This window comes from Cyrtonyx montezumae, unplaced genomic scaffold (assembly GCF_038088225.1).
Source record: "Cyrtonyx montezumae isolate F1298 unplaced genomic scaffold, pur_monq_1.0 scaffold_17, whole genome shotgun sequence".
Classification (NCBI taxonomy): domain Eukaryota; kingdom Metazoa; phylum Chordata; class Aves; order Galliformes; family Odontophoridae; genus Cyrtonyx; species Cyrtonyx montezumae.
Genome location: NW_027071903.1, coordinates 23,521,106 through 23,534,680, shown reverse-complemented (window position 1 = coordinate 23,534,680; position 13,575 = coordinate 23,521,106). Strand labels below are relative to the sequence as shown.

The 13,575-nt window shown below is 40.4% G+C and overlaps 1 protein-coding gene across 8 annotated transcripts in view; it reads left to right on the top strand.

Moving 5' to 3' along the window:
* Positions 1 to 13,575, top strand: part of TCF12 (transcription factor 12) — a 151,913-nt gene that overhangs the window by 114,783 nt on the left and 23,555 nt on the right. For all 8 annotated transcript variants that reach the window (XM_065733797.1, XM_065733795.1, XM_065733794.1 and 5 more), the window contains 4 exons: positions 7,519 to 7,624; positions 8,780 to 8,919; positions 9,229 to 9,373; positions 10,926 to 10,990. In XM_065733797.1, coding sequence (XP_065589869.1) covers positions 7,519 to 7,624; positions 8,780 to 8,919; positions 9,229 to 9,373; positions 10,926 to 10,990 — 456 coding nt within the window. The remainder of the gene's footprint in view (positions 1 to 7,518; positions 7,625 to 8,779; positions 8,920 to 9,228; positions 9,374 to 10,925; positions 10,991 to 13,575) is intronic.

The window sequence follows — 13,575 nt, the reverse complement described above, 5'->3', positions numbered from 1 at the left end:
TTTAACGTTTTGTTCTTTCAGAACTTGGGTTTCTAAGCCAGAAGGCAGCCTGACATGGAGCCACAAAATAACCACCTCAGCACTGCAGTTAGGTGCTTGGCTGTGTGTCATACTTTAATTGCAGTGTTTTTAATTTTTTGTATTAACTTTATTTTACACTATTGAAAGAGATTCAGGTTTTGTAACTTCTGTGTGTTAGATTGCAGGAGGGAAACGTAAAAGTAAAAAAGTAGTGTTCTAGAAATCTCTTGCGAAGGAGAAAAGTTGTACCGTTATCTGTCATAGGTTTAATTAAAAACACATTTCAAGAATCCACATCAAATGAAGTATTAAAAAGATCTCGATCCCTCTCATAAAGGACAATAAAGCACTTGCACTGAACTGGAACATTCAGCCTTGATTGTAGGGTCTTTTTTTTTTTTCTCCTGTCCTTCACCTGTTGATAAACTGGCAGCATTCTTATTTTGTGCGGTGGTTATGCCATCTCAGGGTGTCTTTTTTAACAAATTGTGAAAATTATGATTACAAATTACACTTACCTTTACTTTTTTTTTTCCCTCCCCTACTTTGATTTCTACCAGAGCCATGCTGCAGGCAGAAAAAGCAATAAATAAATAAATAATAAAAATAAAAAAATTGAAACCCAATTAAAAAAATCTGGAAAAATGTTTAAGGGGAAATAATAGCACAGATTTAAATGATACTTTATTTGAAGCTTTGAGGTTCTTTCGTTTGTTTTTTTTTAACTGGCAATTAAGCTAACTTTTTCATTCACTGATATTTTTATTTAAATTTTATGCAATGATATCAACATAACATTAAAGTAATGTAAATTTTATATCTTATGTATGCATTAAGAATAAAATAAAGATTGAAATGAGTTTTCTCACTGCTTCACTTCACCTTCAAGCCGAGAAAATGTTTTTTTCACTGTAATTTTACAGCGATCTGCTGATTCTGCCGTATAATTAGTTGAAAATAAATTGCAGCAACATCAGTTACCACCAAAATAAATCACTTCTAAGATACAGTATTACTGATGGCTACTATTTCATGTAAGAATAAATTTGTGACTGTAACGTGTATTTTGCACATGGTACGGGTTAATCCGTTGCAGCCGTTCGTGTTTTATCGTTGCACGGACGCTCATTTCTGCTCAGCGTAAGCTGGGAGTCCAGCGAGCCCTTACTGAGATGGAGTTACTGCATCTTTCATAATGAATTTCCTCAGTACCTATTCAAAACAGAAAAGGAGAACAGGATTTGACTTTGAAAAATAGGTGGTGCTTGGTGATTTTTATTTCGTGTAAATGAGCTTGTGTTGAGATGCTTAGAGAAAATGTGGTTTTCCTGAGAATTCTGAGAGTAAAAGGCTGTGTTTAAACACATCCGTGTGTATACATACATAGCCAGGCGTGTGTATATGTGACTCAGTACACCCAGGTGTGAGTGCATGGTGGATACTTCCAGAAGATGCCTGTCTCACAGCCATTGCTCTCAGATTTACAGCGCAGCTAAAAATATTTAATAATAGTATATGATGCTTAGGTGACCCGACAGCGTGCCTTTTTGTAGCTGTTAGGCAGTAAATAATGTACCACATCTTTTAACATCAATGTCAAATGTTTTCAGTTTGTAAATTTTTGAGCAGCCAGGTGCTAGGAGGAGTGGCTCGATTCCGCTTTCGTTAGCGTTGGGCCTGTAAGCGAACAGGGAGAGAAGTACCATTAAATGTGGTCTGTACCATATGCTGCTCGCAGCAACTTAGACAAGGTCAAAGCTAACATTTGTAAGTCAGGATAAATAGAAGATTGTCTGGAAAATCTCTAGGGGTACGCTGCTGCGGACACTGAATAAAGAGGGAGGAAGTACTGGTCAGCTGGATTTCTTCTGTTTCTCACTGTTCTTCTCTTTTCCCCTCCCCAGACCACCAAAAACGTACTGCAGGTTCCAGCTCACCAGCCCTACGGAGTTTACTGTGCTCCACTCCGTGGGGTTAAACTGCCAATGCAGTGAGCAGCGGTCCCCTGCCAGAAGGGTGTCTTGTCTGCACCACGCTTTATTGATGCCTTAAAACGAAGGTTATGCCCATTTCCTTGGGCAAATGAAAGCAGCTGGGGATGGGATCAGGTGCTGCATGGGACGGATCTATATTTCTCAAAATGTGAGCACCAAAGAGTAACACACACCCACTTGCTCAGAGGAATTGCTTTCATAATCACGTGCACATATTGAAATCTGTTTGTAGAAACGCAGCAGTCTGTTGGAAGCACGGAAATGGAGAGTGCTAGCGAGTTCAGGGGAAAGATCACCAGATGCAAAAGATAGTGTTTTATCTCTGCTGCTCTATCTGTCTTTGTGGTCACTAGTGTGATGGGGATTCCTAGCACAGCTGTGATAGCTTCTTCTGACATACAGAGAGCACAAAGAAATGAGCTGTTTCAATTCAACTTCTCATATTTATTTTCCTTTGTTTGAAAATCTGATTTTAACTAGGAATTTTCAAATAGTTAGCTTTCTTTAGTAACAGCATAGTTTAGAAAGTGTTGGGAAGATACATTTGCTTTTCAAATAAAATGGACAAAGAATCTTCAAATATTATACATGCACATTTATTTATGGCGTTGCTGCCGTTGCTTTATTTTTCCTCCCTTTTCTAAAGCCAAAAGAATAAACCAAAAAGTTCCCATGTATTGAATTTGGCATTTTCTGATGAGTTGACTTACCACATTTTAATGTGACTTCAAAATCGTTGTCATCTTGGGGAGAAGGTAGGAAGAGTATGTGTCGTGGCAGTGTGGTTCTGCATTTCAGAAATACCAAACAGGCGTGTGTTGCACACCTAAACTGCATAAACATTTATTTAAGATGGAATTCAGCTTAGCTGCTTCAAGGAGTTTAAATTTTATACCATCCTTAAAAATTGCATTTGGATTTGCAGGCAAGGCAGATGCTCTGCTCTCTTTGAGGATTGTTTTATTTTCATTCTGTGCGGTGAGGAGAGCTTTGGAAACATACAAACCCTTGCATCTGGTACTAGAAACAAGAAGTAGGGTTTAGGATGTGGTGTATGGATCTGTTCATGTGTTAGAGCTCCGTTTCGTTTTATCATCTCACTTAAATATCAACCAAACAAAAACGTGCCTCTGTTTCTGGCCATTTCTGCCTTGCTGTAAAGAAGAGAGGTATTTACTTTCCTACGTTCCTGAAGTTTTAGTACACGATTTTGTCAGAAACATAATAAACGTGGAAACAAGTCTCCTTTTCTCCCAGAGCTGCCTTTCGGCAGAATTAGCTTTTGCCACAAAACCTGCAGATAGACGCTGTAAAATTTTGCCACATGTACAAATCATTCATCGGCGCACACTTGCTTAGTGCATGACTGATGCTGATGGAATGTAGCTGGGCTAGTTAGCAGAGCTAACAAGCTACAGGGAAGGTTATCCGTTTCTGCTGCATTCAGAAAACTGCCTGTCTCCAGCAGCTCGTTAAATAACTGTCCTGGACTTCCAAAAATTGTTAATAACAGGAATTAAATGGGTAACGTAATTTGTAATTTCATAAATGGTATGCATGATGGGAAACTTGGTCTGGAGATGGCATGAGCTCCTCCTCTGAAGTAAGCTCTGATTGCTTTGTTGCTATTTTGTAATCTGCTTTTAACATTAATATTAAAGACTGATAAATATTTAAGAATTTGAAACAGATTAGGGGAGAATTGGCTGAGAGGAAGAACGCCAAGAGGAAGACTCCAAGCGTTATGTTTATTAAATGCATTTCTAGGGTGAGACTTGGAAGTTTTACTTCGAGTTGAGTTTGGAAAACACAAATCTCCCAACGTTCACCTTATTGGCACTAGTCTGTAGAAGCACATCTTATAATCCTTTGATGCTTTGGGTTCGGGCTGAACTGTATGGCAGTGTTCGTTAAGTATGTTAATAACAATGGCGGATTTGAGAGCGGGATGATGTGTGTGTTTGGCTCAGAGCCGATGAATACAGATAATGTCTTCCCAGCTCTGCGCTCGGGAGGTCAGCTCCCCGCCCCCAAACCATCCTAGTCATCATCCTGCTGTTCGTGCTGGAGAAATGTGGAGCGGTTCAGGGTGCAGAGGAGACAGAAGTGGGTGTTTGGCTTGGTGTTCCTTGCAGCTCGTTTTCCCTACTTCCCTCTGCTGAGGCCATCCGGCCCTCAGAAGGAGAGCGCCTTTAGGATTAACATGTTCTAGCACAGCTCCAAAAAAGTCCTCCACTTGATCAGTCAGTTGAAAAACTCTTTTTGGCGTGTTTATTGGAAGGGAATTTCCCCATTCATAACGGAGTGCTGTGCCTGTCGGCTGAGACGTGTCCTGTGCCCCCAGATGATGGGGTTGGGAGGTGGCTTCCCCGGGCACTGCTGGCAGAGTGACTTTTTTTTTTTTTTTTTACCACGTTCCTCATTTTAGTGGGAATGTCAGCCAGGAAAAAACTGGTCTGATACCTCCTGGATGTTGCTGTTATCAGTTCAGTAGCTAAACGAGGCTGTCTTGAGCGGCCACGTTGTATTTATAACTGCCTTGCTCAGCTGTCGCAGAAGAGGAAGCCCCAGAAGTAGGGCACGGGCCGCCTGGCTGCCTCCAGCCTTAGCTGGGCAGGCTGCTCACGCTGCGGGGCTCGGAGCGCGGCGAGCTGGCCGACCTGATTCACTGCTTCCCGTTGTGTTTTTCATCATCGGCTTTTTGATTGAAAACCTTTGTTGTTTCGCATCTGATGGACTTCAGGTTAATCTTAGCAAATCCTCCCCTTTTCTTTTAAATATTTTTGGAGTAACACAACATAAAAATTATGATTAGGTCATTAACCAGAAAAAAACCTGGCGCTCATCTGCAGGTGATCAGATGACATCAGAGGCCTGGTTTTAATTTGTGGGTAGTTCTGATTGTAACTAAAAGAGACTTGCTCCCTTTGTGGAATTGGCTGGCCGTTTCCCCACATCTGGAGTTAATGAAGTCTTTGAGACCACATCAGTTGTGTTTTGCCGCAAGAGCTCTTTGATCTGAAAAATCTAGACTGGCACAAGTGCAGCTTCATAACATCACAGCTATGTTTTTGCAAGCTATAGTTAAGATACCAAAACAAGCAGAAACTACATCAAGTTACGTGTCTGCGCGAGGACTTTCATGTAGCTGTTCGAAGGGGCCTCTCTTACATTGATGTAATTCGTGACATTTTTAGTATGTAAATGGCTTCCACTACGTATCTGTAAGTGTTACATTTGTAGGAGGTTTTCAGTTCCCTTTGCCTTTCGAGACGATTATTTTCTTTAAGAAACGATCAGGCTATGTGAAATGGTAAAACTATAATCTGAAGCTTGTGTTTACAAATCTAATTGATAACATTACAGTTTAAAAGTGTAATTCGTCATCGCAGATTATTTCACATTAATCAACGTACATCTTCATGTCAGTGCTAAATGTCATAAAGCTTTGTTTCCCCTGCTGTCCTGTGACAGTGATAGATTGTCCATCAGCTCCAGCATATGCTGCGTTATTCTGCGCAGCGGAACTTGTAAATTAAGCCCAGTTTTGCCTAATATGTTTGTAGTCTTAGGGCTGTGAGTATTTACCATTTGACAGAGTGACGTTTCTGTTAAAATATGTCAGAGGCATGGAATATACATGCATTCATCATATATAGTAAATACATATGTACTGTTACTGTTGCTTATAACATATTGTCATTCTGTCACTCAGCTTTGATGAGCATCCCTATTTTACACTTCCTTGAGACCTAAAATTTGCAAGTAAAATATTGAACAAAAGCGCCTCGGAAAGGCTTTCTTTCCGAAAATAGCTTTCTTCCCCCCTTTATTTTGTTGCAAATTGAAAATTTGAAAGCAGACGCACGACTAGAAGTCGTAACTTTTGCACCTGACTCCTTCTTGTCGGATCTCCTGTTCCGTAGCAGTTTCATGACGTGCTTGTGCCGGGTGAGCCCTGGCTTCCCTCCCGTCCCTGGCACTGATGCCGTCATCCTGCGGATGATGGATGCTCCTGAAGTGGCGCGGATGGAAGAGGGCCGGGGCGGTGAGCGCTGTCTGCAGGCACATGCTCGGCCATTTGGCTGAGTGCAGCAGGCCGGGGAGCTGGGAGGAGGGGTATTGGGATGCAAATGACGGTAGGGACTTACCCACTTCGCTTTCTAAATATCCGTGTCAGAACATTCAGCCTTCCAGAGAACAATAGTTCTCTTTCAGCAGGCTTAGCTTTTTGTTGGCTGCCTTGTTTTTCCTATCCTTTCTCTTGATTGGTAAACAATGCGCCATAAAGGGGTGGGGGAGATGGGAAAGTTGTAGATACGCCCGGGGCCTCTGTTTGCATAGAAATGGATAAAAATACTCACGGCTGAATTTTAGGGCAGAGTGCACCATCTTAAGTTGGTGTAATTAGTACGTAGGTTTTGAAGCTTTAAAATAATTCCTAATGTGTTTCTTTTATCTGAAGCATTATGAATTTACAAGTGAGGTGAACGATTTAAAAAATAAAAACACCACTTTATTTTACTTAGTAGCAAAAATACACTTTGGTTTCAGTGTTGCACTTCTAATTACTGCAGAAGTGAGGAATGTAATTTTTTCCGTGTATTCTGTTCCTGTGCAGTATTCCATGTGTTGATCACAGACTGTTACGTTATGAGCAGAGCCCTTAAGAATCAGTATTGTCTTTCTTGATTGGAATTACTTATTCCCAGATATTCTTTGTGTGTGTGTATGTATGCGTATGTACTTTTTTTTTGTTTGTTTCTCAGAGTCACTGTGGTGAAAACCTTCTAATTATTTTTATTTGACTTCTTGCAATTTTTACCTTAAGGAAACTGGGTTTTTTTGCAAGTTGAGAGTGGTCAATTCAGGGTGCTGTTACACTGAAAAAAGCACGTTGCTGGCTTTCTTTAATGCCAGGCCAGCGTGGGGAAAGAAAAAAACTTGTTGATGTTGCAGTTAAAAGATTATTCCACAAGACTTGTGTTATGTTTATTTTTGATAACTTCACAGAGGCATGCAGGTTTCTGAATGGATGGTAAAACGGTTGCATTGAAGTCCTTCCATTTGTCACTGGATGTTCTTTTTCATTCTGATTGTTGGGATGCCAGCTAGTTAAGTATTCAAACAGGCATACAATTGTTTTAAAATAAAATTTGTTTGGGGCCCAGTTGTTTTATCTTGCTGCTTTTTTTTTTTTAGTCGTGAGCAACAAGTCTGTACGAGTTGTGCACTTAGAAAGCAAAATCAGCATTCAAGCTTTTATCAGGCCACCTGGCTGAGTTGGCACACCAGAAAGTGTGTTGTTGGGATCATTCTACTGTAGTTCCACTGTACTGTGGCAACTTGCTAAAAAGCAAATAAAACAAGGGCAACAAATGCTGCAGCTTGCTACACTGTTCTTTTATTTGGTTTTCTGTGTCTGTATGCTGTTCAGGCTTTCTTTCTTTGTGCACGGTGCCCAAATGTTACTAATGTGCTTTTATTACTGTCCCATTTGTAGGTGTATGCACCATCTCCGAGTTCTGATGAATTCAACAGAGAATCTCCAAGTTACCCGTCTCCTAAGCCACCGAGCAGTATGTTTGCTAGCACTTTCTTTATGCAAGGTAAGGGAAAAATACTTTTGTATCTGGGTAGACACAACTTGTCCTTTAGGCAGAAAATTAAAGTTAGCCGCTATTATATGGAACCAGTGGGCAAGCTTGAAGTGACATATTGTTCTAGGTCTTATGGTTATGCTATATATACTTTTTAAACAGTTAGATGAAGGGAGCTGTCTGTTGATTTAAAGTTTTTCTCCTGACATTAATTGCTGACTGAAATTTAAGGGGATTATACACCAGGCCAGATGGACAGAATCCCTCATCCTTTGATTTGTAGGGGCTTCAGAGCAGCACACTGGAGTGATAGAGAAAAATGAGGTGAGGGCTTCTTGACTGTTCTGGAATTTGACTGTGCAATGTCAGCTAACAGTCCAGCTTGTGTATCCAGCATGCCAAAAATAAGGGGTTTTGAATTGAGCAGAACGAGAGCAGAATTCATTTCCATGGCCTCACGTCATACAAGTAGCTCATGCTGCAGTCTGAGGTTTCGGAGCATATTGATAGCATAGCCTCTAAGTATGGGAATTTACAGAGCACTTCAGTTTGTACTGCAGAAGGAAAGCTGCGTTGATATGCTTGGGTTTAAGGCTTATGTAACGTGGTGATTTCAGTTGCTTAAATTTAGCATTATTAAATATTTTCATATTATTATGGTTCTAAGGTATTTTAGACTATAAATGGCTTGTTGTGAATTAACAGACTTTTTTTTTTACTAGATGTTTATGATGAGCTCTCCTTAGCCAAACTTCTTTCCCTTCTGCTCTCTTTTTTTATTATTTCTGTAGCCTGGAATTTTTGTCAACACTCCTGGTATAAATCTGGCCTTGCTGAAGGTCTGCGTAATTAGCAGAAGTACTTGGTATTTTCTCAGCTGTGGTGGGATTGCATTTCAGCTCTAAAGCCTCTGAGGTTTTTTTTTTTTTCTTTTTTCTTTTTTTTTTTGTGTGGTGGTTTGGTTGTTTTTTTTTTATAAATATAGCAACAGCATGGTGACAGGAACATAGGAGACGCAGTATAAGCTAGCCACCATTTCCTTGCTGTTGAATAGCTCAACCATATATTCTTTTTAAATAAATCTGTAACAGAAAGCGGAGTTCTGTGCTCCTCACAAAGTGTGTTCTTTTCTTTCTTTATTATTAAATGTACATTACATTGAAGATGGGACCCATAACTCTTCTGACCTCTGGAGTTCAACCAATGGCATGAGCCAGCCTGGCTATGGTGGAATACTGGGAGGCTCCTCTTCCCACATGTCCCAGTCCGGCAGTTACGGCAGCCTGCACGCACACGACCGTTTGGTACGTTACAGCACGGAGTGACCTCGTTGTGCTTGTACATGGGGAATCTCTTTTACAGGAATTTGTTTCTCGTTTGCTGCTCGTGTATGTCAGTTAAAAACATACTTGTCAGAAATGACAAACTTACGGTGTCAAATTTACATTTCTGTCTTGTTGCTTACATAAAGATCTGTGTATAGTGATGTATTCAGAGGATGGATGGATAAGTTATTTTCTTTATTAAAGAACTGGTGTGGTATATTCAGTATCTTTTAAATATTGGCATTTATTTAAAGGCTAATGTCTTACGTCCATTTTTCTTCTCTGTAGAGCTATCCCCCGCATTCAGTCTCACCTACGGATATCAATGCCAGTCTTCCTCCAATGTCTAGCTTCCATCGTGGCAGTACCAGCAGTTCACCTTATGTAACTGCCTCACACACTCCACCTGTCAATGGATCAGACAATATTCTTGGTAAAAAGTTGTTCTTTATTTATTATTTGTTTGGTTGTTTTTTTACTTTTTTTCTCTATTTACAAGAAAATGAAGTTTAGGCTGCACCGTGTACAAAATTAATAAGATTTATTTTATAAGATTTAACTTACAGTGTTCTTTTAGATCAGGGATATCAAACCACTGTGACATGTCTGCTCTCAGGATGGCACCTTGCTTTTGCAGTCACTTTTCTGCTTAAGAAATTGCATTCATTTATTAGCAGTTTTCCCTCCACAGTTCTGTATAGATGCACATTCATATGAGTGGGTCTGAGTTTCCATAGCTCTTGTATCCCCCTTTGTATTCTCCTGGAAAAAAGCAGAAAGACTGCTTCTTTGGACTCCAGGGAGCTTCGTGAGCTGTATCATAAATTTCTCTTCTGACTGATTTGGAGATGACCAAGTTGCCACTGTGGGTGGCACAAAATATGCATGTACATCTTCAGCGAGTATCATGTGGTCTGATCCATTTCCTTTATCATCCTTTTGATCAACTTTTGGTCAGCACACAGATGAAATAAGTGCTTGCTACACTGGCAGTTTGCCTCTTTTTTTTTTCTCCCCTTCTGAAGATCACAAGTGTAATGATGCACTACATCTCTTTAGATATAAAGTAATTAAATGGTTATGGATGACCCTTTCCAGTTTGATGTGATTTGCACTTCGCTTCCTTTTTAATAAGCAGTGACAGTTGGCTTTGATTTGGGAATATGTTTTAAATTCACATCTTCAACAGAATTCAATTAATGAATCTGCATGTAAATTGCCACAAAAACTGAAAATTTGAGTCAGATGATTTGGGTTTCTGGTTTGAATGGTTCTCATTCACAGTAAGGTTTTTGACACTGGAAGCTGGTAGATTGTGGAAAGAGGATTGTCTTTTAAAGAGTCTGTCTTAGCCACTAAATGAGACACTTTAGAGGATTTGGGTCCTTTTTGTGCTTCCAATGGACCAGGTCTCCGGGCTTCCTCTTGGTGTGTGTTTGGTCGGAGCAAAAGGGCACACTAAGATGCTCACATGCAACAGGACAAAAAGGCAGGAGTGACAGAAAGCTTGATAGTTTAGAGCTTTTGGGGGATTTTCTAGGATAAAATGAATACAGCATCAGGAGCTGGAGCAGGGGAACAAGGAGATGTGTAAGGAGCTGTTCAGTGTGTTCAGCTTTTAGAGTTAGTGAAACGTGCAGCACTTCAGTGATAATAGTTTAGAAATAAGCTGTGGTAATATAATTAGTATTTTGTTTTTGTCTTCACATTTCATTAATCTGTGATCCTGTACGACAGTTTCAGTCATTTTTTCTAACTACTTATTGGTCTTTAAGTTTTTTTTAAGATGAGAACATGTAAATTTAAATCTAATTGTTCTAATGAAATTGTTAAGTATAATGAGAACTGATTCTATTGACAGTGACTTCCTCAGGATATCCATTTAACCAGCGGTTGCTCAGCTGTTTTGTGATGAATAAAGTGTTGAAAAGGAAAGAAGTTCTCAGCTTTAAAAATAAGAACTGGGTTTGCTTTCCACTTTGCAGGAAACAGAGGAAATGGCGCCGGGGGCTCACAGACAGGCGATGCGCTGGGGAAGGCATTGGCATCTGTGAGTACAAGTTAAACATTCAGGTCTTGATGACATATTTTGACTATTGCTTCCTTTATTTATCTTTGTTCATTATATAATATCAAATCAGGATTTCACATGTGAAGATACTCTACAGATGTCCGCAGAGAGATGAGTGGAAAATGATGCTCTTAATGTAGGGGGCGTGTTTTGATGACTTTCTGAACGGCATTTTTCATAAATTTTTAAACACTGGAAAAAATGAAGTTATTCATACAAAGTAAATAATAATGAAGAATTTAGGTTTTGATTTTTTTTTTGTTTTGTTTTCTGGCATTCTAGTTAGTCATATTTTTAATCTTAGTCAGAGCAGGTCTTGACTCAAGTTTCAAGATGTCTTCTCCGCGGCCATGTGAAACTGACGTTTTTGGATGCTCTCTTGTTCATGGGGAGTTGCCTTGTACTACTTGTGCTTAGCAAATAGACTGACTCTGATTCTTTAGATGCAGACGGCCACTGTGCAGACCCCAAAGATCATTCCTGGGTTACGTTCTGTTTCCCTCAGTTCATATCAGTAAATGCAAATGAGCGTAGTTGTACAGATCCTATTACTCTGCTTCCTTCAAAGGGTCATATGTTGAAAGATGACCAGATCTGATAATGTTGGTAATGTCCATATTGGGTAGGAGAACACTGACCTGCTGGCTTTGAGGAGAAAAATGTTGTCCCTGTTGCTTTTGGGGATTCAGCAAGCAGATAACAATTCACAAGTACAGAGGGCATTTAACACTCATTTTTGTCTGGTTGAGACCTGTCAGAAAAGAACTGACATCAGTTCACTGCTAGGAATAGCAATGCTTACATACTGTACTAATGTTTCAGGCTATCTCTTGTTCTACATCCATACCAGATTTCTCTTCTAAGTATGGCATGCTGTCCAGCGAGACCTGGGGGACTTTGTGATGTTTTCTGTTGCTCTTTCTTATTATTATTACTATTATTATATTGACTTTTTTTTTTCCATTTGAGGGGTCCCCAGGTGTTTTTGCCTAAGTCACTAGCTGAGCAAATGCAGCTGATGCTTTGAGAAAAATTCTGAGTATATTGAGAGTGGAAGTTGAGGCAGAAGTGTTTAATCTAACTGGTGGGTGGGCTTTGGTTGTCATAGAAACTTGTTTCTGTCATCCCGTGTTGCTGCTTGGCAGGAGCAGCCAGGTCATTCCATAAATCATTTCTGTCGTAGCTGATGGTGATGCATTCCATCTGCTCTATCAGCGCATGCCATAGTCTGCACACTTGAAATCCCTCGCCTCCTCCATCTGCTTCCCCGAGCCGCACGCACCCCGCACCGCGGGCGCGCAGTGGGGCGGCAGCGCCGGGCTCGGCGAGGGCACAGCCCGGCCTGCAGTGCTGCCTCACTGCTGCAGTCCGTGCCCCGAGTTCTCATGGGGAGGCAGCTATGGAAATGTGTCCGTGTGGACCAAGTTTCATTAAGTGTGGCAGTTCTCTTGATTTAGTTTTTCGAGAAGGCCTGGTACCCCTTTCTGTTAGGACTCTAAACGCTACCGCTCCAACTGCTGGGAGGAATCTCCAGTTGCAGGATTCAGTTGATGCACATCTCACAATAGGCCTTTCATGTGCGAAACATCAGAGGATACGACATTTGTTCTTCAGTTTAGGTATTAAAGACCATACAGAATAGTATGTGATTAAACATGTAAGGCCAGATAATACATTTGCAAAGGTTCTTTTATTTTAGGTTTAAGCCTGGATAATTGTGGTCTTAATCTCAGGGTAGGCAAGAAAGAGAATTGTACATGAAAGTATTTACACAAAGTTCCCAAAGCCCTGTGGATTATGCATTAGTTTGGATAATGAACTAGTATAGATAGAAAGAAAAGAAAATCTGGGTATTCGTGCCATTTCTAATGTGTTTCCCTGAACATTTGCCAGACAATAACCCTTTAAGATTGTGCCCACGGAGGGTTATATGGCAGGAGAAACATCTGGTTTATTTCATCGCCTAATGCCAAATCAAAACACTTGGTCTTTAATTTAGAGGAGATCAAACAGGAGGGCTGTTTAACTTTGCTGATTATATCAGACCTCTTTGTGATAACTTATGTTTTGATTCCTACCTCAGAACCGGGGTAAAGGCCTTTGTACGATCTGGTAGTTAAATAGCCACTGGTCCCCTAACAAAAGAAAAGAAAATGTAGGGAAGTTGACTTCTAAAAGTAATTCATGAATTAAGTTTCTTTGTTGCTTTAGACTCAATAACATTAGCATAACAAAGCCTAACTGAAATGTACACTGTAGTGTTTAAAAAATTGGACTAACAGCTCCGAGGTTTGGCTCTGCGGGCTCTCAATTGTGGGGCTTTTGTCTGAGAGCCTTTTCATTAGGCCCTGGCATATTGGCACCCTGCTGATCGGAATGGACCATGACTGATAGGAGGAGGAGTCTCATTTGTTGCAGTAAAATGAGGCATGTTACCGTTTAAGCCTGGCAGAAGGTGTCAGGGTTGTTCATCATTGGTCATTTAACAGTACAGCAGCCAGGGATGCATGCAGGATGAGTTCTGGCTTCGTGGTTTGTTTGCGGCTCTTTCTGCTGCTGCTGTT